General features: G+C 40.5%; 1 protein-coding gene across 1 annotated transcript; it reads right to left on the bottom strand.

Moving 5' to 3' along the window:
• On the bottom strand, positions 1–21,463 carry agxt2 (alanine--glyoxylate aminotransferase 2). Its single transcript, XM_060934958.1, has 14 exons — positions 21,367–21,463; positions 14,801–14,880; positions 14,314–14,504; positions 13,355–13,478; positions 13,165–13,259; positions 10,129–10,222; positions 9,933–10,026; positions 6,361–6,461; positions 6,005–6,097; positions 5,761–5,893; positions 3,896–3,984; positions 1,835–1,984; positions 858–956; positions 1–582 (listed from the first exon to the last, which is right to left on the bottom strand). Exons 1-14 carry the CDS (start codon positions 21,461–21,463, stop codon positions 481–483), a joined length of 1,542 nt encoding a protein of 513 aa, XP_060790941.1. The 3' UTR covers positions 1–480.
• Between the last annotated feature and the right edge of the window lie 4,022 nt (positions 21,464–25,485).

Here is a 25,485-nt window from a genome sequence, read left to right as displayed (position 1 = left end):
ACAACCTTCAGGCAAATACAGAAACAAAACCCAAAATATACAGTGTTAGAATGAAAAAATATTTAAAGAGAGAGAGAGAGAGAGACAAACAGATGAGCTCCTATACTATATGTCTGTATGGCATAGTGATTTGGGACGAGGCCAAGCTGGAAGACTTGACGCTACAGTGCTCTAGTGGACAGGGAAAGTGGTCAGTAGTGGATTTGAAGGAGCCCTAGAAAGTTCTAGTGGTGCAGCATCCTCCTTTTGAGAAAGTGTGAGTTGAGGGCTGGTTTGGAACGGATCCAGGCCGAGCTGTAAGATCCAGTGCTGATCCGTCCTCTGTAGGGGGAAGAGAAGAGCAGATGAGGGGCGATCTGGAACAGAACCGGTCTGTGAGATCCTGTTGGATTTGAAACCCAGACTAACTGAGTGCTGATTAGTGAATTAAAGGCTGATTTGGAACAGAACCAGTGTGTCAGGCTCGGTGCTGTTTGCGTCTCATCTCCTCTCCGTGTAGTTGTGCAGGGCCTGATCGAACACGGCGAGGAAGAAATCAGCATCGTCTTTACTGACACACATCGGCGGCTGGATCCGGAACGTCTGAGACAGAACGGAGCAGTCAGGGAAAAGACGGAGAGAAATTCTACTTCATTTAGAATTATAGCATCGTGATTTTTATATATATAAAAAATTATGATACCAGTGCTGAAGAAAATACTCGTTTCTGATTGGCTGCGAGGTTATTCTTTCATCAGGACACAGCTAAGCTGATCTGGCTTTGTTGGAGTGTCACCATGACAACAATCACACTTATCCCCTCCCCCTTCAGAACCCCAGAAGTCTTCCAGAGTCAGCCATGTTTTAATCATCGTTACCTGCCCGTAAATCCCGCCTCTGCCGATCAGCACGCCCATGTCCTTCGTGTCCTCCATAATCTCAATCATGGCCTCGACAGGAAGAGGATCTCGACTCGCCTTAAATTAGAAACAAACACACAGTGTGTATGAAGGACGAGAAGTATTTTATCAATCTTAGCTTATAAATCATCAAATCGGAGTATAATCCCGTGCTGAACGATGGGTTCGAGTTAACGCAGCTCTGAAACACACACTGCAACAAACATAACAAAGTTCAAATAAACACAAAACAAACACGGTGTAGATCTTCTTCTTCTTGTTAAGGTTTAAACAAATTCCTCGCTGGAATGTTTTGAAGCTCGTCTCAGCTCATGTCTGATTAATTATTAACTACGGTTTCATAACCTGGAAAAAGGAATCAGTTCATAAACACACACGCCTGGGAGGAACACTTCTTCAACCCCCCGCTGAGTAAAGAATAAAACTCTCCATGTCATGCTGTTATCGGAAAATAATCAGAAATGGGATGGTGTAGCCAAGCGGGTCACTGTTACCATGACAACGTTGATTATTTTCCTATAAGAGCACGTCCTTGAAGTGTTTTGGTCCTCTTAAGCTACAGCAATTTTCCGATGAGTACAGATGCTTATATATTAAAGAATGACACATCGTAGTTTTGTGTGCCGTCAGTGACGTTAATGATACAGATCCGTTTCTGTTCTCATTTCTAAACCGTCGTTCCGTCACCAGCCTCATGTTTTTCTCTTGCTTAAAGTTAATAAGACAAAAAAACAAAGCGAAGCTTGTCATGTTACTGAGAAAAGAAACTCCTGTGTGCTGAAGGTTTCAGGAAACATCTTCTCTGTTATTCTGCTCGGAAATCAACAATGTGGCTAATTAGCAGGCCAGAAAGTTAGCATGCTAGATAATTAGCAAAAGGGGAAGCAACACAATATGGAAATATTGCACAGAAACCAAAACACACTGAGTCTCACTTTGTCTTTAACCATCTCCACGCCGATGTGCAGTCCTTTCCCTCGCACGTCTCCGACGATCTCGTATTTCTCTCGCAGTTTGGAGAGTTCCTTCAGCAGGTGTGTTCCCACTGCGGCACAGTTCTCCTGGATCTGTTCCTCTTTAATCGTCTGTCACACACACACGCACTGTTTTCACTGATTTCCACGGCATGTTTATTCTCTTATTTGAAATCAAACCGTTTTTGTGTAACTTCTTTACATTATATTGTGCTGAGAAATTTTACTTCAGTGAAAGTCAAGAAAACGTCTCACTCAGTTAAAAATAAAACCATACAGCCTTGAGTACTCGAGTAAGAGGAAAAAGTTTCTACTTTTCAATGCACTGAAGTACTCCTGCATATTCAGACCATTATAGGTTCAATAATAATAATAATAAATGCTGCTGGGGGGAGAGGATAATATTCTGAGAAAAAAAAAAGTTACAAATTTATGAGAAAAAACCCTCAGAAATGTTCTCATGCTTCCCGGCTGCAGTGCATTCTGGGAAATGTAGTTGAAACTCTCTTAGCGCTTTATTTATTTATATTACACAGACAGGAGTGTTTTAGTGTGAAATACACCACTGGTATTTCCGATCCGAGCTCCATCAGGAACATGGAGAACCAACACCGGGACATAAATCTCTATCTGTGACTCGTGAGGAAATCGATGAGTGAGTTGTTTTGATAAATTTGGGGACTTTTTGTTTGTGAATGTGTCGATATAATAAAAAGAAAATCACACGTTGGATTGAAGATAGGAAGTTTATCTTCTCAAGTTGAAAAACTCACATTTTTCATACGAAATACATCACGGATCTGAGCGACATATTTAAATAACATTGTCTGGCTTTTTTTTCGTGGTCTATCAGATATATTCCATTCAGCGAGCATGATACTGAACGAGTCGAAGACGAGCAGCTGAATGGAATATATCTGATAGACCACGAAAAAAGCCAGACAATATTATTATTATTATTATTCATACACATTCCTTACAGGTGTTCAACGCGTCTTTCTCTTTCAAAATTCTCTCAAAATCTTCTGTATTTAACGAAGCAAATCTGGTGGCCATGTTTGTTTACAAATTGTCCCAGTCGCTCGCTAGTGCAGAAGTTTTATGTCTCCGACGTGTGACGTCATGTTGTCTTGACAACCATGCAATATCGTAAACCATATTCAACGCTCATTCTCCATTGGGTAGAGTGACGTAATACATGTAGGATAAGTGATATGCTAACAATATTGCATGCTATCAAACCAAATGTATGAAACCTGCTAGAAGGGAATAGAACACGTTTTTATTCCATCAAAAAAAGTGTCCTGTATGGATAATAATTCCTGATATTTCACTCCGATGATGTCACTCCCAGTGTTTTCCCACTGACTTGTCAAAATGGTGACCCGGTTCAAAATTAAAATTCTTTTGATTAACTTGTGTTTTTTTTTTTTGTGGATGTGTCCAAATAATATAAAGAACATTATAAGGTGGGGTGAAGATATGACGTTTATCTTCTCATGTTGAAAAATATATTCATTCACCACTCAAAGATAAACTTCATATCTTGGCACAACCGTGTAATATCCTTTATATACTGCACGATCGAGGAGGAAAGACGGCGTTTCCTGTAAACTCTCCGCTCAGTCTGTGGTGTGATCCGACCTGCAAAGTGAAGTGTTCTGGTTCCTTTACAAAAATCACTATTTTTCCAAGTTTTTTCTCATAAATTTTTGACTTTTTAAATGTCGAATTTCTTCTTGGAATGTTACTGCTCCCTCAGCTCCACGTTTTTTTTAACCTACAGTACACTGGCCCTAACACACCGTCATACTCAAGTCTTAATCAAGTTAAAAGTCGTTGTTTTTATCTGATGAAATGAAACAGCTCAAAGAAACAGATGAATTCTTAACCTTTATTTCTACACTAATGAAGAAAAAAAACTCCTATACAATTTTTCCTGAAATAAACTATAATAATGACACTTCCTTTTGTTCCCAATCTGAACGTGCCACGCCCGTGGGTGGGTCAGTGCGTACTCACGTCCAGCACAGCCGAGGCGATGCTGCAGGCGAGAGGGTTTCCACCAAACGTGTTGAAGTGGAGACCGTTAGCGAAGGGTCGAGCGATTTCTGAAAAAAAGTCCGAACTGTGTTTCAGTTTAGCACCGAAATCATTTGGTCTTGATCTCGACTAAAAGTTTTTTGTGTTCTTGTTCTTTCTTTTCACAAAGGTTTGACACCTTTTTTTTTCAGCCTAATCTTTGGCATGATGCACGAACGAAGACAATTCATTAAAGTAAATCTTGGCTCTTTGGATTTTAATTTACTCATGCTCAGAGATTTTCTCTTTTGGACATCCATGCTTAGGCAGATCAGGTGAAAATACAAATTCAATCCAAATTGCCTGAAACTGCTCTCATTGAATTCAGAATTGAAGGCAGAACAACGTACTTTTTACAGAATTAAAATGTTTATCCGTTCTTGAGATATTACAAATCAAAGATTGAAGAAACGGCTTAATTTTTAGAAAACTGCTGTAATATTCTGTATGAGGATCACATGGTCCAAAACGGGCCTCATTAACCAATGAGATCAAATGATTTTTCTTCATAACTTTTCTATTTTTCAAGATATTTACATGGAAATTGGCAGGCACATAGATGGCTGTGTACTGAATCCATCCATCCATTATCTGTAGCCGCTTTATCCTGTCCTACAGGGTCGCAGGAAAGCTGGAGCCTATCCCAGCTGACTAGGGGTGAGAGGCGGGGTTCACCCTGGACAAGTCGCCAGGTCATCACAGTACAAGTGTGACAACTGATGACCTGGCGTACTGAATACAAAGTTTGAAAAATTTGTAAAACCAAATTATCCAAATTAGTATTTAATTAGTATTAATTATGCTAATTAGGTAAAACATTAAATTGGTACACTCAATAAAAAAGTAATAAAAGATTATTTCTGATCCCCTCTTTGTGCTCTGTAGGCCTTTGTATTTCTCAGTAGGGCCGACTAGCGTTTATATGAAAGAATATAAATGACTATTTTGATTAATATTTACAGCTTTCAAGGTGAACCTCGAAAAAACTGTCTGATCCACATCCAATAAACAATTCACATTAACTCCACTGAAACTGACACTCGCGTTTCTGACTTCTGTTTTTTAAAAATCTCATTCCGACCACGAAGAGCTCAATATTTTTCATCAAAACAACTCCAGTTCTATTCTAAAATAGTTATTTATTTACAGGAATCAGTTTGATTTGAAAAAATAAGTAGGTAAAGCTCTGAAAACTCACTTCAAAGTCTCCTGCGAATCAAAACATCAAAACCATCAGAGGGGAAATTTTGCTGAATCCTTCATCAGAAACAGTGAGAGCGAGAGAACATCCCTATAAAAGTGATCTGATCGATATTGACGAGTAATCCAGTAGGAAACCGATCAGGAGAGAGAAAGAGAGAGACAGAGAGAGAGAGAGCACGAGAGAGCGCGCGCCGGAGCGCTTTCCCGTGACTCAAAAAGAAAAACACCAGCAGTTTCCTGACGTCACGCGAGCAGAGTTTTTACTCTGTTGTACCGACTTCAACCTGCCGTTACTCCCAAAGCACTGAACAGATCTTAACCGGATACATTTCCGTGGAAAGCAGAGATTATACGCTTTTTAATGATTGTATTCATGATAGAAAATATTCAAGAGTTAAACAATGACAGGTATGGAAACTTAGATGAGCGTCTGCATGGACAATGTTTGCAGCACGGCCAGCGAGCATCTGATACGCCTACTATGCTGTGCTTAGCATTGCCGTTACCATGACAACCATGACAGTTTGCAAGCGTTCTTTCTGACCTTTTATAATGAAAGTGGAGAAAGTTCATGACTGCTTTAAAACCCGTGAGGGACTCACCCTCGCTCGTGACCACAGCACCCATGGGAAACCCGTTAGCGATTCCTTTAGCCAATGTCACGATGTCTGGAACAACATCATGCGCCTGAAAACCCCACAAGTGACTTCCTGTGCGTCCGAAACCGGTCTGAACCTGATCCAGGAACAGAATATCATATAAAACATAAAAGATCTAAATTTAAATCCAAACTGTGACTGGAAAATTATTGAAATGAAAAATGTTTATATGTTTGTACGTTAATACCTCATCAGCGATGCAAACTCCACCTTTCTCTCTCACGAGCTTGTAGGCATCTTTCAGGAAGTTCTTCGGATACTGGACTATTCCCCCTAATCCCTGGAAAAAAAGAACAGGAAGTGATGTGCTGTTGTGATGTTCTAGCAATTTCCAACGTGTTTTATTCCTCTTTTACCACAGCAATATTCCTACAGATGTTCCCTCATCTCTCTCTCTCTCTCTCTCTCTGCGTTAGTAAAAGTAACAACGGCTGAAATCTCACCCTGTCCTGAAGACTTTCTGATGGAGGAAAACTTAAAGTTACAGCTTTAAGTCTATTAGAAGTATACATTACTAGCATTAGCATGTTTAGCAGTGCTAACCTGAATGGGTTCTGCGAAGAACGCGGCGATGCGATCGGGTACGCTCGTACTGAAAACCTCCTTCAGCTGCTCGATGTACCTGTCGTTGGCCCGACACTGATCTGTGATCAGAACACAACGTTAATGACAGTTTAAAAATACGTCCGGTTTAGCTATTTATTAAATATATATCCATAAAGAAATACATGTAAAAGTTTGTGCACCCCATACACATTTCACTGTTCAGGTTAAAGTGGTTTCTTTCAGAGAGTGCAAAAAAAGAAATTATATCAATTGAAATGTCTCCCGAAAGCTTTGGATCGTCATGTTGTCAGAAGAAACTTTACATTTTTCTCTTAACGTCACATTTCAGTTTAACTTTACAATTTTTTTTCCAGTCAAACATCACGGGGCGTGTAAACTCTCTCATCTGTATGTAACTGTTTCCTCCAAGTTTGACAGCATTAACATCCAATCCAGCTTTATTTAAAAAAAAAAAGGAAAATACATTTTTAAAAATGATGTCCCCCCCCCGAGTTAAAGTATACATGTATTCATTCATTCGTTCGTATGAGTTATACGAACATTTTATTTATTTGCTTTATTGAAAATTTTTTTTAGATTTTAAAGATTTACATATTTCACTGGCTGATTGGTGTTTGTTTGTTTATCTACTTGTATTTTTATGCTTTTTTAAATTTAAAAAAAAAATTTCAGAGACATTTTATTGTTTTATGCATTCAGTTGACTTTGTTTGTTTGACTGTTTGTTTGTTTGTTTGTTTACTCCCCCACCATCTCGCACCACCAAACAGCCCATTTAGTCAAATATAAACTGCTAGCATTAAACTACTGCTCCTGGTTACTTGGTGCTGCCGAGTCGCGGACGACTCCTAGCGACTGCGAATGACACCCTCCTCCAGCGAGCCCGATCCTGTACAGCAGAGATGAGATCCCTCAGGTCCATTGCAGTAGCTGCTTTCAGTTCATCCAGCCATCTGCTTCTGGGTCTGCCTCTCCTTCGTTTCCCTTCAATCATTCCCAACATCATGTCTTTTCTAGAGATGTCAGCATACGCACCACACGACCAAAATATTTTAATTTTAGCCTAAGTGCTATGTCGTCTAAAGGAGTTTCTGCTACCACGCCAATCCTTCGAATCACATCTTCGTTTGTGATGTTGCTGGTCCAAGGAATTCTTAACGATCTTCACCAACCAGAGTTCTGCCGGCTGCAACCTCCTCCTGGCTTCTATGCTCATGGTCCACGACTCAGCACCATATCACATGGTAGGCAGGACTATAGTTTTCACGAGTCATATTTTCATGGACAACTGAACGTCTCTGTCTTTCCAGATTCTGGTCATTTTCTTCATCACGCTCTTGCCAATGGCAATCCTCTGCAGGATTTCCATTTTGCAGTCTCCATCTTGTGTGATGAAGGAGCCCAGGAAGTTGAAATGGTTGACTACTTCAGCTTCTTCATCACCTGTTTTAATGGTGCTCGGCTGAGGATCCTCTCCTCCAATGACCATTATCTTTGTCTTTTTCGTGTTCAGTTTCAGGCCTGCGTTCTCACTCCCTGTCTTCAAAGCTGTGATGAGATCACGCAGGTCTTCGCATGGTTCGGCCAAGATGGTCGTGTCGTCTGCATACCTTAAGTTGTTAATCACTTGCCCTCCGATCCTAACTCCAGCTTCCTTGTCGCTGAAGGAATGTCTGATGAGGTTCTCAGCATATAGATTGAAGTGTCCAGGACTCAGTATGCAACCTTGTCTTGTGCCCTCACCAATCTTGAGCCAGTCAGATGATGCCTTGTTCAGTTGCACACAGGCTTCTTGATTGGAGTCGAGATCTTTTAGGATAGTGATGATGTGCTTTGAAGCGCCCAAATCCCTCAGTAGCAGAACTACTGCTCACACAATATTTTATGCAAATGTTTACTGAAATTCTTGCTTTATTTGTGTTTGTGTTGTTGTTTGTTGCATTTTTATTAAATGCAGTCCACTTGTGGTCACAGCTGCATTTCAAAGCAGAACCTTTACAGCAGGCTGAATCTCGGGACACGTTAGTGCTATTTTTATTTGTGTGTGTGCGTGTGTGTGTGTACACATCTTATCCTGAAGAGCTTTACGGTCTGTTTATTACTCTGTGTAAACACTAATATAAACTGGTGTGCGTTACTCAGTATGATGATGTCATCACTCCGTGACACGCGGCTCGTTTTTAAAATCAGAATGAACGCGTGATGGAGGAATTTTCAGAAAAGGGTTAATGTTCTACACTGTAATAAAATCTGACCTTGTACTAAAGTCCAAACAGCTTTCGGGTTTTACTGAACGCAGCCCAGAGGCCCCTTTAACTGTAAAATAAATAAATCTACCAATACACCATCCAGTAAAGATATATTTTTAATTTATTTGAATATACTCAAACTTATTAAAACATTAGCCTCATTAATTCAATATGCTGAATAATATTTTGGTTGTTTATTTCAGTTGTAGAGATTTTTGCTCGACTCACGGGACATAAGGACATGTTTTTATTAAAATTATTCATAAATTATTGTTATGGATTTATTGAGGTTTGGATTAAACCCATTCAAGTCAAGCAGCTTAAAAACAATATTTATAATTATATTTATTATTAAAAAATACACTATTCATGTCATATCATCTCATCTCATTATCTCTAGCCGCTTTATCCTGTTCTACAGGGTCGCAGGCGAGCTGGAGCCTATCCCAGCTGACTACGGGCGAAAGGCGGGGTACACCCTGGACAAGTCGCCAGGTCATCACAGGGCTGACACATAGACACAGACAACCATTCACACTCACATTCACACCTACGCTCAATTTAGAGTCACCAGTTAACCTAACCTGCATGTCTTTGGACTGTGGGGGAAACCGGAGCACCCGGAGGAAACCCACTCGGACACGGGGAGAACATGCAAACTCCACACAGAAAGGCCCTTGCCGGCCCCGGGGCTCGAACCCGGACCTTCTTGCTGTGAGGCGACAGCGCTAACCACTACACCACCGTGCCGCCATAATATCATTATTTTATATAATAAATTAAATTTAGAATGCAAAAATGTATTAATTCGTCCATTTAATTCATATTGATTAATTATTTTATTTATTTATTTTTAAATAATAATAAGTACAATTTTAATAACGGTAGCCACTTGATTCATGGACCCTAATTTTTATTTTTTTGTGTTGTTCTGTAAAATGTGTGTGTGTGTGTGTGTGTGTGTGTGTGTGTGTGTGTGTGTGTGTGTGTGTGTGTGTGTGTGTGTGTGCGAGACAAGAATCCTGACTCAATATCTTATCACACTGACAGTAATATGGCTATAAAGTTCACTAGATTATGTTTATATCACTAAGACCAAGTGATTTTATTTAACTTTGGTATAAAATCTGCTTATAAGAGTGAAAATGTAAAAGTTATGAACTTTTCTCGACTTTACGAGGACAATAAGGTCACCAGAGACGTTGGGGACGGCGCTGAGTTGTTGTGTAAAAGTTAATATAAATGCAGGGCTAAGAAATTATTAAACCGTGCGTGCGTGTGTGTGTGTGTGTGTGTGTACCAGGAGAGCAGCTGCACTCTCTGATCGTCTGAACAGGTGAATCTCTGCAGTGTTTCCCACCCCACGGCCCCCTGAACACATCAGGACACATGGTCTGAAAAAGAAACCACAACTTGTTCATGTGACTCAGGATGAACGTTAGATCAAACCAGGAAGTGGTAGACAGGAAGTAGGGGTCATGTGATGCTGTACGTACATTATAGCAGCCCAGACTGGAGGCCACCGGGTATTTATACACCGTGTTAGAGGTCAGACCCATTGCTAGTGGACTTCCGCCATGATAGGAACCTCTACAGCAACAATAAACGCACAAAAATTACTCTCAGTAGTAGATTTAGTGAATTCAGCGATTATTAGCTGGTGTTAGAAATGACTCGAAACTACTGCTTCATTTCTGAAAGCATCCGAAACTCGTAGACAGACACGCTGATGATACACCAGATGGGTGTTTAACAGAGGATGATAGCTGTATCCATGTAGAGATTAGTGATATTTATGAACCTTAAAAAATTATTAAATTAAAAAATAATAATAATATAAACTGTAGTGTAAACACAGCGCTCTCTCTCCTGCTGAACACCGTTAACAAACAGCAGCGAGCCTACCCTGACGGTGTTCACATAATCGCGGGAGACTTTAATAAGGCCAACTTGAAGACTGTACTGCCGAAGTTTTACCAACATGTCAAGTGTCCTACTAGAGGGGAGAACACTCTGGATCATGTTTACTCCAACATCAAGCATGCGTACAGAGCCATACCCCTCCCCCACCTCGGCCAGTCAGACCACCTTTCCCTCCTGCTCTCCCCAGCCTACACCCCCCTCAGACGCAGAGCCACGCCCACCACAAGGACTATCACAACCTGGACTTATTTGAACACCAGGAGCTGGAGACATTCACAGGAACGGTGCTGGACTATATCAAGTTCTGCATCGGGAATGTGACGGTGGATAAAAACATCCGGGTCTTCCCAAACCAGAAACCCTGGATGACCAGCCAAGTCCGCTCACTCCTCAGGGCTCACGACGCTGCCTTCAGGTCAGGTGATAGAGCTCTGTGCAGAGCTGCTCGAGCTGACCTGAAAAGAGGAATAAATAAAGCCAAGGCGGACCACAGGCCGCGCATAGAGTCCCACCTGTCCAGCAACAACACACGGGAGGTGTGGCAGGGCATTCAGGACATCACAAACTTCAGAGACTGTGATGTGCCAACAGGAGACTGGAGTGCGCCGCTAGCAGAGGAGCTAAATCGCTTCTTTGCTCGCTTTGAAACATCTCAGCAGCACTCATCTGCTCCTGCCCTGCCCCCACCACCACACAGTTCCTACGCCACTCCATTCACTGTACAGGAGCACAATGTCAGACGGATGCTCCTGGCAGTGAACCCCAAGAAAGCTGCCGGCCCAGATGGTGTACTTGGTAAGATGCTCAGAGCGTGCGCCCACCAGCTCGCCCCTACCTTCACCAGGATCTTTAACCTCTCCCTGGCCCAGGCAGTCATCCTGCCCTGCCTAAAATCTGCAACAATAATCCCAGTGCCGAAGAAGTCTCCCGTCACCAGCCTGAATGATTACCATCATGTGGCCCTCACCCCAGTAATCATGAGGTGCTTCGAGAGACTAGTTCTTCAGCATATCAAGGACCACCTCCCCCCAGACTTCAACCCCTACCAGTTCGCATATCGCACAAACAGATCCACAGAGGACGCCATCACCGTAGCTCTCCACTCTGCGCTAAATCACCTGGAGCAGCAGCAGAGCTACATCCACATACTCTTTGTGGATTACAGTTCAGCTTTTAATACAATAATCCCGAACATCCTTATTAGAAAACTGGACACTCTTGGCCTCCCCCCCCCACATGTGCCTGGTTAAAGGACTTTCTTACTAACCAGCCCCAGACTGTGAGACTTGGCCCCACTTCTCCTCCACCCGCACATTGAGCTCTCCACAGGGCTGTGTGCTGAGCCCCCTCCTGTACTGCCTCTACACCCACAACTGTAGTCCGACCCACAACAACCACCTTATTGTCAAGTTTGCTGATGACACCACAGTGGTCGGACTCATCTCAAAGGGAGACGAGGCAGCCTACAGAGAGGAGGTCCTGAAGTTGGCAGCCTGGTGTTCAGAAAATGACCTCGCTCTGAACACCAAGAAAACCAAAGAGCTCATTGTTGACTTCAGGAAGCACAGCACCGACCTAGCCCCCCTCTACATCAACAACGTGTATGTGGAGAGGGTCCACACCTTCCGGTTTGTCGGCGGAGATGAGGACACTGAGATCTCCTGGTCAGCAAACATTACAGCAGTCATTAAGAAGGCTCAGCAGCGGCTACACTTCCTGAGAGTCCTCAGGAAGTACAACCTAAGCTCCAACCTGCTGCTGACCTTCTACCGCTCATCCATCGAGAGCCTGCTGATGTACTGTATTACAGTATGGTACGGCAGCTGCACTGCTGTAGACAGGGAGAGGCTCCAGAGGGTAGTTAAGGCAGCACAGAAGATCACTGGCTGCCCTCTCCCCTCCCTGATGGACATTTACACCTCCCGCTGCCTTAGCAGAGCTAAGAACATTATCAAGGACAGCTCCCACCCTGGCTTTGATCTGTTCGACCTGTTGCCCTCAGGGAGGCGCTACAGGTGCATCAGGACAAAAACAAATCGATTAAAAAACAGCTTCTTTCCAAAAGCCATAACCGCCCTGAACTCGGATATGCACTGACTTTATAGTCTATTTATTTTACTATTTTACTAATTTATAATGTGCAGTACTTTATAAGGTGACTCTCTCTATGCACTACTTTTATAATGTGCAATACCTCACTCCATAATGTGAAACGCAACACATTCACCTCAGGACTGTGCACCCTACACACAGCACATACACCTCAAGTCTGTGCACCTACCTTACCTTGCAATACTTCATAATGTGTAATACTTTATCTTATAATGTGACACTCTTGTGCAGTAATTTATAATGTGACTCACTCTGTGCAATACTTTATATGTGCAATACCTCACTCCATAATGTGTAACACAACACATTCACCTCAGACTGTGCACCTTACACCCCCCCTTTTTTTTCTCCCCCCTTCCTCTCTCTCTCTCTCTCTCTCTCTCTCCACGCTGTTTGCACTGTTATTGGAGATGCTTTAATCTCATTGTACATGTGTATAGTGACAATAAAGGCATTCTATTCTATTCTATTCTATTCTATTCTATTCTAGTGCTTACCTCAGAGTGATAGCATCAAAGTTCCCTGTGTGTAATCTCGCCATCAGCAGGGCCAGATCATTGGCCTCCGAGCCACTGTTTATCAGATACACTACCTAGAAACACACACAAAAAATAAATAAATGTCTGTTTAGATTATGTAAACCTATTTATCAATGAACAAACAGCTTGTGTGTGTGTGTGTGTGTACTTTCAGAGGTTCAGGCAGATGTGAGACGAGTTTCTCTGTGTATTCTTGGATCTGAGGATAAACATAAATAGCTGAGGTGTGCCAAAGATGCTGCAGCTGCTCATGGGCAGCTTTCGTCACGTTCCTGAAACACACACACACACACACACACACACACATTTGACACTATAAATCATCACAAACTGGTAAAATGATAATTACACTAATTAAGAAAATTAAAAATGTTCCAATATTCTATAGTTTTAATTTTTGGCTGATAATTTGAAAATATATCAGAAGTTTAAAAAAATCTTGCATATTATGCAAATTAGCTCAAAATCATTCTGGGTGGGGCTTAATGATTATTTTTGTTTTGTTTAAACCAAGTCTTAAAAAAAAAAAAATTTGTCTCTACACCTCAACGTTCATAAGATATTTCCCAAAACGAAAATGCTTCACTATAGCGCCACCATCAGTCCAATCTCACTTGCCTGAATAGCAAGAGGGTGCACTAACTATTTACCAAATATCACATCTCTAATACTATCAGTTTATTTTGCACAGTTCGTTTTAGAGAAGAAGGAGAAGTGCTTGGACCCCTAAAAATAATTTCTCTCTATAGGGGAAGAGAACACCATGGCCTAATGGTTAGAAAAGTAGCGCTGGGACCAAAAGGTTGCCGGTTTGATTCCCTGGACCAGCAGGAATGGCTGAAGTGCCCTTGAGGAAGGCACCTAACCCCCAACTGCTTCCCAGGATGCTCTGGGTGTGTTGTACATCGCTCTAGTTAAGAGCGTCTGCTAAATGCCATTAATGGAATGGGTTTCCTTCGTTAATCAGTTTTAAGCAGGCCAAACACAAGTTTACAGTATTAGATGTCAACTGAAATAGATATTTTTTGTCTTTTTGGTTCTTGCTATCACAGAGCGGAATTGTAAAATAGCAAAACTGGAATAGTCCTAAGCCAGACACAAGCTTACGGATGGCAGTGTCCCAGGCTGATGGTGGCGATCCCCGCAAACATGTCGAGATAGCGCGAGCCGTCCACGTCCCACAGCCACTGCATGAAACCCTGATGGATAAAAAGTGGCTTCTTGTAGTACGTCACCTTCATTGTCATGCCATTACAGTTCATCTTCCTGATCTCCAGCATCCGCTCCTTACTCATACCCTACAGAGACCAACACTCAACGTTAATATGAACAGAGCTCATCGGGAAACTTAGTTCCAGCTTCACCTCTGACTGCTACAAAGCACTGGCACTGGGGACTCCTTCCTTTAAAATGTTATAGAAACACATCTCTCCTGACAGAAAACTTCACCACAGCAATGGTTATATGTATATATACATTTATATTTTTGTACCAGTCAAATGTAAAGATTTAACTTTATGTTGTCCAACACAGGAAAGTCTTCAGGACAGGGAACACTTTGTGTTCATCACCTGAGTTAGCACTGCGGCTTTACCTGGTACGTCTCAGGTGTGACGTTACACGAGGGCATCTGGACTCGCAGCTCCTTCATCGCTGCCTCCTGACATAACCTATCTCCTGAACAAGGAAATATTCAGAAATCGTTTCTAATGTTATTTTGTGTGAGATTTGATTTTTGAAGTGAATGTCATGAATTAGACAGTGTACCAGGGCTAAACTGGGGTGAACAGGTGTAAAGGGGATGACAGTAAATTCACTTTAAAAAAAAAAAAAAGTAATTTAACCAACTGTAGTTGTCTACTTTGAAATAGACTAATAAAATACTAATAACTTTGAAAATAGACAATAAATAAACACATTTTGATGTATTTTACCAGTGATAAAAATCAAACTATGCATAATAAAGTGCACAGTAATAATTAAACATGCTCATTTTAACACTTTGTACCTGTAATAAATCATATAAGCTCTTAAAATGTTCATTTTAAAAAAATCTAATTTTGATGTTTTCTGCCTCTTTATATAGGGTGACCAGATTTCCCGAGTCTGAAACCGGGACACTTTTGCGCGCGACCATGCTCGTGCACGCACACCTTTTTTTTTTGCATAAGCGTGACACTCAGAGAGGTGCTCTTATCATTGTGTTGAAGCTCACATTTATCAACATCTCACATGAAATAAAACAAACAGGCATTTTGTTATCTAGTAGCACAGTGGGATACAGATCAGTTAAATTATGGTCAGACAACAGATGTTGTAATGGCTGAGAATAGGCCAGGCTATGTCCATAGGCCACATTTAAACTGATTTATTTCACCTGTTTGTGAGAACACCAAGAAGAATGCATATGCACATGTAGGCTATATCTCTAAAATTGTATGCACTATAGCATGAACTTAAATAGTAGATATGTGACCTCAACATAGCCTCGGTCAGAATCAACCTTACTAACCATTCCCCACAACTGAATGAATAAAGCAAGAAGATGTGGACAAAAGTGAACACTTTAATGGAAGGTGCAACAAGCTGTTCAACACAGCAATATGGCCAAACTGTCAGAATGGTATGTTAAACAGAAACAAAAAAGAGACAAGTGATTTGAGAATATATACTACGGAAGCCGAGAGAGGCCCTTCGTATAATCCTTTTTTTATTCACCTTGTTATCCCGAGATAACGACATAATTAATTCAGGATCTCGAGAAAACAACACAACTAATTCGAGATCTCGAGAAAACAAAACCGTTATTCCGAGATCTCAAGAAAACAGCTGAGAAATGGTTCATTCAGGTGCGCCAAGAGACTTGTGATATGCTGACTTTGGGGCTATTTCTCATTCTGTATAGACGCAACTTTGGTCATTAGAATGTCTGGAATAATCGATCACCTAATAAGGCAATATTTTGATCAGGGGTTGACACAGGGAGAGATTGCATTAAGTCTTTTAATAAGGGATAATTTCAAAATTAGTCCACGGCACCTCCGCAGAAGACTGGCCCGGCTTCGTCTCTACCGACGGAGATACAGTGATCCAGCTGAGATCATGAAATAACGGTTTTGTTTACTCGAGATCTCGGAATAACGGTTTTGTTTTCTTAAGATCTCGAATTAATTATGTCGTTATCTCGGGATAACAAGGTGAATAAAAAAAAAGATTATATGAAGGGCCGAGAGGGGCGGCAGCCCAAGGAAAGCCCCCACAGGAGCGCACATCATTTGCAGCATAGGCTACCCAACTGTTCTGCACCTCTCGGAGGAAGGGGTAGGTGCCCTGTAAATCTTTGGAAAAGGTACATTTTCTTTTCGGCATAATTGCTGCGGCGTTACTGCTGCTAGCTGCTAGACAAAGAACATTCGCGCCAGTTAATGTTTATTTTATTGTTGCATGGCAACACGTTCTGTTGTCTGGAATAATGTGGCTAAATAAACACCCATGCCACAGGGCCAGGGGGCAGTAACCAGGGAAGTTTGCGATTCCTGTCAATTCATCAAAATAGTAAATGCAGACATTTCTCCGCTAATGATTCCCACGCTGCTCAGTCGCAAACGTCACGAGTGGCGAAAACCGGGACATATCCGTGTCCCGACAGACTTTTGTCGGGACTCGGGACACACAACCCCAAATCGGGACTGTCCCGGTAAAACCGGGACGTCTGGTCACCCTACTCTTATAGAAACCACTTAGCCTAACAAAATGCTAATAAGCATGCTAATTTTGACATGCTCAATTACATATGCTAGCTAAATGCTAATAAACAGTTAAAGTGCTAAATCTGATATGTTCAGAGGTAAATTAACACTAGCTACTTTGGCCAAGAGTCTTTTTTTTTTTAGTTTTAAGTCAAAATTCTGTTACAAATTTCACATTTTTTGTTTGTTTTCTGCTTTATTTAATGTAAAACACGAGCAGAATACTGATGTTCGTGGTGTGGGTTATGATTCGGTTCTGTGTGACTGAGTCAGTTTGATCCTCAAACCAGGGATCCCAGACGTCCGCTATTTAGCGGAATTCCGCTATTTTTCTAGCCAAAGCGGTGGTGGTTTTTTTTTTGTTTTTTGTTTTAAATCTCTTGTATATCCGTTAAAAATATGTTTGTTTAAGTAAAATGACCAGCAGAATACATTCTGATTTGGTTTGCTTGTTTAGCGATGTTTTTGTCAGCTTCGTTTGTTCTCGTTGACATTTGGGAACACTCGGAAGTTAAATTGATGTAAATACCGCGAGACTGTACGCGATAGAAGTTCTATCATAGAACGAGAAAACAATATTTTGCTAGAAAATGTGTTTTAACTCCGTTCGTGCTTTTGTTTCTAATGCGTTGAACTTAATTCAATATGCAGGGCTGTGAAATTTCCGCGGATTCTGTCACGAAAAATATCTTCACAAAACGTCTATTTTTGCATTAAATCATTGGGGGGGGGGGGGGGGGGGGGGTCTAGTCGGTTTTAATCGCCTTGCACGAGACCGGCGGCTCAATCCAGCCGGACTCGCGGAGTTTTATGCCAGCTGAGCGTGGAACACGTCTTGACTGCGACTCGTGCATGACGGAGCTAAAAATAGCTATTGCCTGACCTGGCACCGCGTACGTGAATTTTGTATTTACAGGGTGCAAGATCAGACATAGATAAGATGCCATCAAAAAGGAAAGCTAAGGAGGTGTTTGAGAGAGATGCAAAGAGGGCTAGAAAAGAACACACAGACAGACTGAAGGAAAAGATGAAAAAGAACAAGTTTGCAAAACTGAAAGAGATGGTGTTAAAGAAAAGAAAATTAAAAGACTTTCATTAGATGCTGTTTGACAGACTATGAACATTTTGTAAATAGCTTTAATAGAGGAATGCAAATACTATAGAACTAATAACTAATAGCCTTACTGAAAGATGAATTGAAAGAAATAGCTGGGAGTGATGCAAAGAGGAATAGAAGGAGCCAGAAGTAAAAGAAAAGATGTAAATAATATATTAGATAAGAAACGCTAGTTTTTTTAAACTTTTGCTCTGTAGACAAGAGACATTGTGACAGACTCTTGGAAAAAGCCAGGACATAATACAAGAATTAAGTGTAATTTGGAAGACAGCAGGTATCTCTCACTTAAATATTGAGCATGATTTTTCACAAAGTCATTTTGAAAGGCCTATCAAAGTTTTCTTTTATTAACATTTCTTTAAATTGTTATTTACACTTTTTTTTAACTTTTATTTTGATTAAGAGATAAAATACATAGTCACTTATTAGATATTTCAAGGTATTTTACATGGATCTTTCATTTTAAAAGAGAAAACTGTTGATAGGTATTTTATATGGCAAAATGAAGACCAAGACTAGTCAAATATTTACTTGTTGAGATCAATTTTTTACTTGCAGGAAATGCTCAGAATACACCATATAACACCTAAAATGGCTTGGTGTCTGGGGCCCTAGACTCCCGGCTTATGCTGGGGGGCTGTGCCCCCCAGACCCCCCCTTTTCCTCAGATTTCTTATTTACAATTTCACAGCCCTGAATATGTCGTGGAAAAAAGATATCATCCATAAAAGAGATAGCGGAACAGTGTCCGGGTTAGAAGAAGTATATTCTTCAAAGCTACATTTTCATCTAATTTTTATAAATAAAATTTTTTTTTTTGCCACTTATGTCATTGATTACAAAATATGCCATCAAATAGATACACATTATTGTTAAATTCTGTTGCTTTTCTATGTTAAATCTATGTAAAAAATGTGTTCTATAGCATCTTTATGTTAAAATCTCAACAGCTTCAGGGGGCTTGCAGCGCCCTTGACCCCTGCTGATAGTTTCTTACATTCCTCTACTTTTTTCAATTACTGCTGGGATCCCTGTCAAACCAGTCAAAGCTTATTTCAAACTTTTTGTTGGTATTTATATTAAATGTCTGTAGTTTATTTATAAAACAGCACCGAAGAAATTCTTGATTTGTCAGAGAGATGCGCGAATTTGTGTGGAATTGGCTCTACAATTTTGGAGTCGAGTCTTAATCCCTAATGAACTGAGAATCGATTCCTTTCATGGAAAACTAAGGCAGGGAGTTGTTCACTAAAAAGAGTCGACTCGAAATCCCTAACGTCTGGAATCAGAGAATCTTAAGTGTTTACTGTTCAGCTGAATCCTCTGTGTCGTTAATATACATATATATTATTTACCAGCTTAAGGTCGGTCCGTATGGTGAAATACCGTGACCGAGGCCTCTGGGCTGAGGTCAGTATTCAAGACCGAGGTCACGGTATTTCACCATACGGACCTACTTTAAGCTGGCGGCAAAATGTAGGGGTTTTTTTCCTGCCATGGAAGTGCACTTGTATACTGAGGAGGAAGCCATTTGCATTACAGCCGTAAATGAGGATTCAAAATGGCGGCTCGGCTTGGTTTTCCTGCGCATGCTCCTCAGTATTTCCTTGGCAGGAAAAACACTACATCTTGCCGCCTATGTAGTCCCCTATTTATACAAATAGGAGTCATTCAGGATTCGGCCATGTTTTTGCTCAACCAAAGTTCTACAGTATTATGACCTTTATATTGCATAAATAAAGCCATTTGGTGAAACTTTGAAGAAGAGATTGTACTGGTTTAAAGTTTTTACCTCATGTAATATTATGTATTAGGATAACATGGTCCAAAATGGGCCTCATTAACTAATGAGCTCCAACTGTTAGCAAGTTAGAGGTTTTTAGCTTTCTCCTGAAATGTTTTCTTTCATTTCTTCTTCCTCAGGGGAGTAAAACTCGCTTTCGCTGTGAACACTGTCGTTATTGATATCCGTGATGTAAAATTAATGCGATTCTCCTGAGAAATAATATTTTTCTTTACCAAATTCTAACAGAAAATGAGAGCGCCCGAAAGGGAAAACCGAGCCGAGCCGCCATTTTGAATCCTCATTCACGCTGTAATGCAAATCGCTTCCTCCTCGGTATACAAGTGCACTTCCATGGCAGGAAAAACACTATTTTGCCGCCTATGTCGTCCCCTATTTATACAAATAGGAGTCATTCAGGATTCAGCCATGTTTTTGCTCGGCGTTAGCGAGTTGCAGGTTTTTAGCTTTCTCCTGAAATGTTTTCTTTTATTTCTTCTTCCTCAGGGGAGTAAAACTCACTTTCGCTGTGAACACTGTCATTATCGCTATCCACGCTGTAAAATTAATGCTATTCTCCTGAGAAATGCTGGCAAAAATGTATAAGATTTTTGATAATCTTATAAATAAAGCTTATAAAAAAAGGATAAATGTTGACAAAAAATGCTACGTTTGTTGTTGTTGTGAATGAGCGAGTCGCCAGAGGTCTGTAACCGGGGTCTGTACTGTAGGATACGGACCCGCTCGCCAGCCAATCAGAGCGCAGGATTCGGAACGCGAAAAAAATATATATTATTATTATTATTATTATTATTTGCACACTTTGTGCTGTTTTAAAGTGAATGAAACACATCTTGTCAGAGGTATATCACTAATATTGCATTGTCTAGGCAATGTGGCTTGAGGGACTGTGGTGAAGTTTCGTTACCATGAAAACCTGTGGCTTTTTTCTCTTCTTATTTGTTTTTTAAAAATAAATATAACTAAAATGGTGGATAAATGACGGCGTCTAGTTGATCAGAACTCTGATAGTTAAAATACAGAGCTAAAATATGGAATAAATCCAAGTTTTCTGGCGATTAGCATCAGCTAGCACAGGATACCACACTGTGCTATGAAGTATGCTATCATAATAAACAGTGTACTTATTAGACTACCCAGTAGGGTAGGATAGTATATCAATCACATATAATATCACCACACAATATACTACTACTACTAATATACATACATACGAATGTAAAATAGTATATACAGCATCAGTATTATGTCCAAATATATAAAATGTTATAGATATGCCATCACAGTGCAACAGGGTAAACTGATAGTTTATATATTTAGATGGAAGTATACGAGTTAGTATGCAGTTTAAAGTTCATGCCATGAAAGCTCTTCTGTTTATAGGGTTAAAATATTCCTAAACAAACTGTTCAGACCGCTGAGCACTTCTCTGACATGACATTTTGGTGATTTAGATCAAAATGCAGGGATTTTGGCATAAAACCTCTCACCAGTCGGTCGGTGGAGCTGAAGCACAGAGCCCCCTGCATGTCCGGATCTCCTCCTGGCCCACTGTGGAGTCTTCACTCTGGAAAAGACTTTATACATGTTTTTAAAAGAATTTCAGTCGTTTTCTCAGTGAGTAAATGTGAGTAATAGATTTCTGATAGACTGAAGGGGTGGAGAGAAGTCCACTAATGATAAACTGGGGGCAAAAGCAGCTGTTCCAAAGGTGAAGTCCAGCTGCTGTCAGATCATCTGAGGGTGTTAAAGGGGCGATAAAGCATTCAGCTCTTTCCATCAGCACTGATCTGAAATATATATACATACACATATATCACAGAATAATAACTGTAGAACTAACATGTCCAAAAAAAACCCATTAACCTTTACGGCAGAAGTGCTAAATTCAGTTATTTGATGAATCAACCTGTATAGATTAGATTAGATTAGATTAGATTAGATTAGATTAGATTAGATTAGATTAGATTAGATTAGACAGAACTTTATTGATCCCTTTGGGAGGGTTCCCTCAGGGAAATGAAAATTCCAGCAGCATCATTACAGGATAAACAGAGAATAGAAAATAGAGAAAACTTCTAGATAAATTAAGTATTTACATATACAAATATAAAAAATAAGATATAAGAGAGAGAGAGAAAAAAAAGGAACATTGTTGTTAAAGGAACAATTTGACCAAAGTTGAAATTTACCCAGTTTGCCCAAAATATGGTTAATCAGAGCGATATGTCTGGTGTCTGAATTTAGCTTTCTCTCATTTGCAATGAGTGTAATGGACACTTAAGCCAGTATCTCACTGGGCTGCGACAGCTTGCGACAAATTGTGAACATCATTCGCGAGAGAGTTTCAAAAGTGCCTTGAAACATTTGCGGGGCTTCTCAATTTCTTCGCATGAGTCGCAAAGTGTCGCTCTTTCGTCGCTGAGATTTTGAACATGTTCAAAAAATTTGTGCGACAAAATTTCTCTCAAAATAGCAGCAAATGCGTCGCTGGTGTCGCAAAGCTGTCACGAACCCTTCTCAAGTCAGTTTCCGTGAGACAGGAAGTGCGAGTTCAGCCAGGATCTCACTGGGTTGCGACAGCCTGCGACTAGTTGGAGACACTTGCGATAAAATATGTGAATATCAATTCAGTGTGATTCCAAGTGAAAATTGTCACTAATTTGCATATTTAATCGCAATTGTTGTGTCTCCAACTAGTCGCAGGCTGTCGCAGCCCAGTGAGATACTGGCTTACAGCTACCGGTTTAGCCTCATGTCTAAATGATCATCACACAGTCAGTGAGCATGTGTGCCGAACCTGATCCTCATTCCTCAAGTCACTAAATCCTTTCCATCATTTGCTGCTCTCTCATATTTAGCAAGTGAGTGTCTGAATCCGTCAATCTCCCTGACATGACCTGGATCCTCTTCTCTGGTTTGGCAGGTCAGTGAATCTTTCCATTACAACAGAGATTCGCTCTTCTCTTGTGTGTCACATCTAGACCTGCTCGCACTCAGGAATACACTTCCCAGAGTTGGTAGTGGCCTCCAAACATGGCCGCCGCGGACTACAATAACCAGCCTGCACCTCACCGCTCTCAGGCTCTGGAGTACTGATTATTGCACACACCTGTTCCCGATCACTACCTCATTACCGTTGTGTATTTCAGGACTCTCACGTCAAACGTTCATTGTGAAATAAATGCTTGGTGCCTGATTTTAGTAAGTGGGTTTAGTCTGTGCTTGTTTATTTGGTTATTGACCCAGTTTGTGTTTCGCCTGACCACTGCCTGTTTACTGACTCTGCCTTTGTCTGCCAGTTTTGTGTCTGTCACCTGTAAACCCGACACTGTGCAGTGAGTTAGTGTTTAAATCAGCAAATTTTGTTCTTATCTCATTCACCAGGTCAGTGTTTTGAATTGATGAGTCTTTCAGTCATTTGCAAACTCACTCTGGTGTTCAGCAGGTCAGTATGTGAATCTTTGTTTGAATCAATGACTCCTTTTGTTGTGACCAAGAGTCATTCCTCTGTCTTCCAGCAAGTCAGTTTTTGAATCAAATCTTTCTGTTCTGAACAGGATTTGTTCTCTCATTCACTGGGTCAGTCTTTTGAATCAATTTTTCATTACCAAGATTCACTTGTCTCTCATTCACTGCCTTAATGAATAAATTTTTTTTTTTTTTTGCTTGTCTCATTCAGCAGGTCAGTATTTGAATCAGTGAATCTTTTGGTTATTACTGAAATGTATCCCTCTGTTGTTCAGTTGGTCAATATCTGAATCAAATTATTTTATGATGGTAATTTCAACAGGTCAGTGTATGACTTGATAAATCTTTCCATCATGAATGTGATTTAGTTTCTTGTCCACTGAATTGCTGTTAAGTCCAAGACTTCTTTTTTTTCTGTCATTACTGAAATGCATTCCTGTGAAATCAGTTGTGTTTGAGTTTAATGAATCACATTTGAGCCAAGGTGAAGAGTTTGTGTGCGCGCGCGTGTGTGTTGGACCAGCTGTGAAAAAACAATGCTTCTAAACATGGATATTCAAACACGTTTTTTTAAAAAACAAAAAAGTAGCAAAGACTCTCTTAGGTGTTTTTACATGACTTGGTGTGTTTATTGTCTGCTTCAGACTATGGCATAATCTGAGCAAACCATGCAACTGAAGAAATCTAAATGAATCATTTAACTTGAATCATTCAGCTAAGTGAAGAGACTCGAAGTTCAATTGCAATGTGGGCTTTGATTTTATTCTGAAGATAAACTAGCCACACTATAATGCTTTTTTTTTTTTTTTTCACTCTGTGCTGTTCAAAAAAAAATTCAGTAAAGATGATTCACACAAAATGGAACATCACAGGAGTCATAACTCATATAGAGACTCTGTATTTACTAAAAATGAATATTACATCACAAACTGTGCCCTTTACAAAGACTTTCTGACCAACACTGTGCGTCAGGAGTGCGCTTAAGACAATTGTGACCTTGAGCAAGCAAAGAGAAACTACATACAGCCATGAACTAACACACTTCTGGCTTTAGTCAGTGGAAAGATTTTCAGAAAAAGCAGCATTTTCAGTCTGAAGGTGACTGTGTGGCGATCAGTTCAGCTTTAAGTATTCATGTCCGTGATGAGAAAATTAATCCGAACACAATTATTTTGTGTATAATATAAATATCTGAAAGACATCAAGTGTTGAACATTGCACATGATGCATTTTTATTAAATCAGATTAACTGAGTCAATTTTGTTTTATAGCTACACATTACTGTATATAATAACATTAAGCACCACAGTACATAACAATTCTAGCTAGCTACGTTTTTCTTTCGCTCCCTCTCTTGCTACCATTTTAGCTTATTAGTGGTGTGGAGTTTTGTGTGTGTGTGTGTGGTAATCGAGTATAAACGCCTTCGAGCTGATCCACAGGATTCAGAGATGATAAAATGGCTCAGAACAAAAACCTTTTATCCAGTAAAGGAATGATTTTCTCCACTTAATCAGATCCAGTGATTTTTCGAGTCACTGAAATTTGGAAATATTTTGATTGAAATATTTCTAACCAATGTTCAGAAAAACCTTGGTGTGTTGTAACTCCATCAGAAATGAAAATGGATCCTCAGCATTCACACGAACGCAAAACATGAAACAAATCCAGACGGTTTTTCTGTTCCAGTGCAAATTGCAGTAAATCAGCGAGAATCCAAATGATCATCTCAAGTTCAAATTTCACTCCCATTAAAACTTGCTGTTATTAAAATTAGTTTTTTTTTTCCAGTAAATGAAGCAGAAGTGCCTCATCGTGGGAGTGCAGGTGGCCAAGTGGTTAGAGCACTTGACCGCTAAGCGAACGGTCCCTGGTTCGAGCCTCGGCTCGACGGGGATCTGGGGCTCGCTCCCTGTCCACCCAGCAGTGAATGGGGACCTGGTGGAAACACTGGGGAAGTTAAAGGCGGCGAGGAAAGGAACTGGCCACCCTACCTCACTATGCCGATGGCCCAGGACAAGTGCGCTCTCTAACAGGCACTCCCCCAATGTACGAATCGTATATGGGACTCCCCTTTGCTTTTTGCCTCATCGTGATGTGCATTGTTAGTGTTTAAAATTAAATAGTGATTATCACAG

This window comes from Neoarius graeffei, chromosome 12 (genome assembly GCF_027579695.1).
Source record: "Neoarius graeffei isolate fNeoGra1 chromosome 12, fNeoGra1.pri, whole genome shotgun sequence".
Classification (NCBI taxonomy): domain Eukaryota; kingdom Metazoa; phylum Chordata; class Actinopteri; order Siluriformes; family Ariidae; genus Neoarius; species Neoarius graeffei.
The sequence above is the reverse complement of the archived record's forward strand: the minus strand, read 5'-3'. Positions and strand labels throughout refer to the sequence as shown.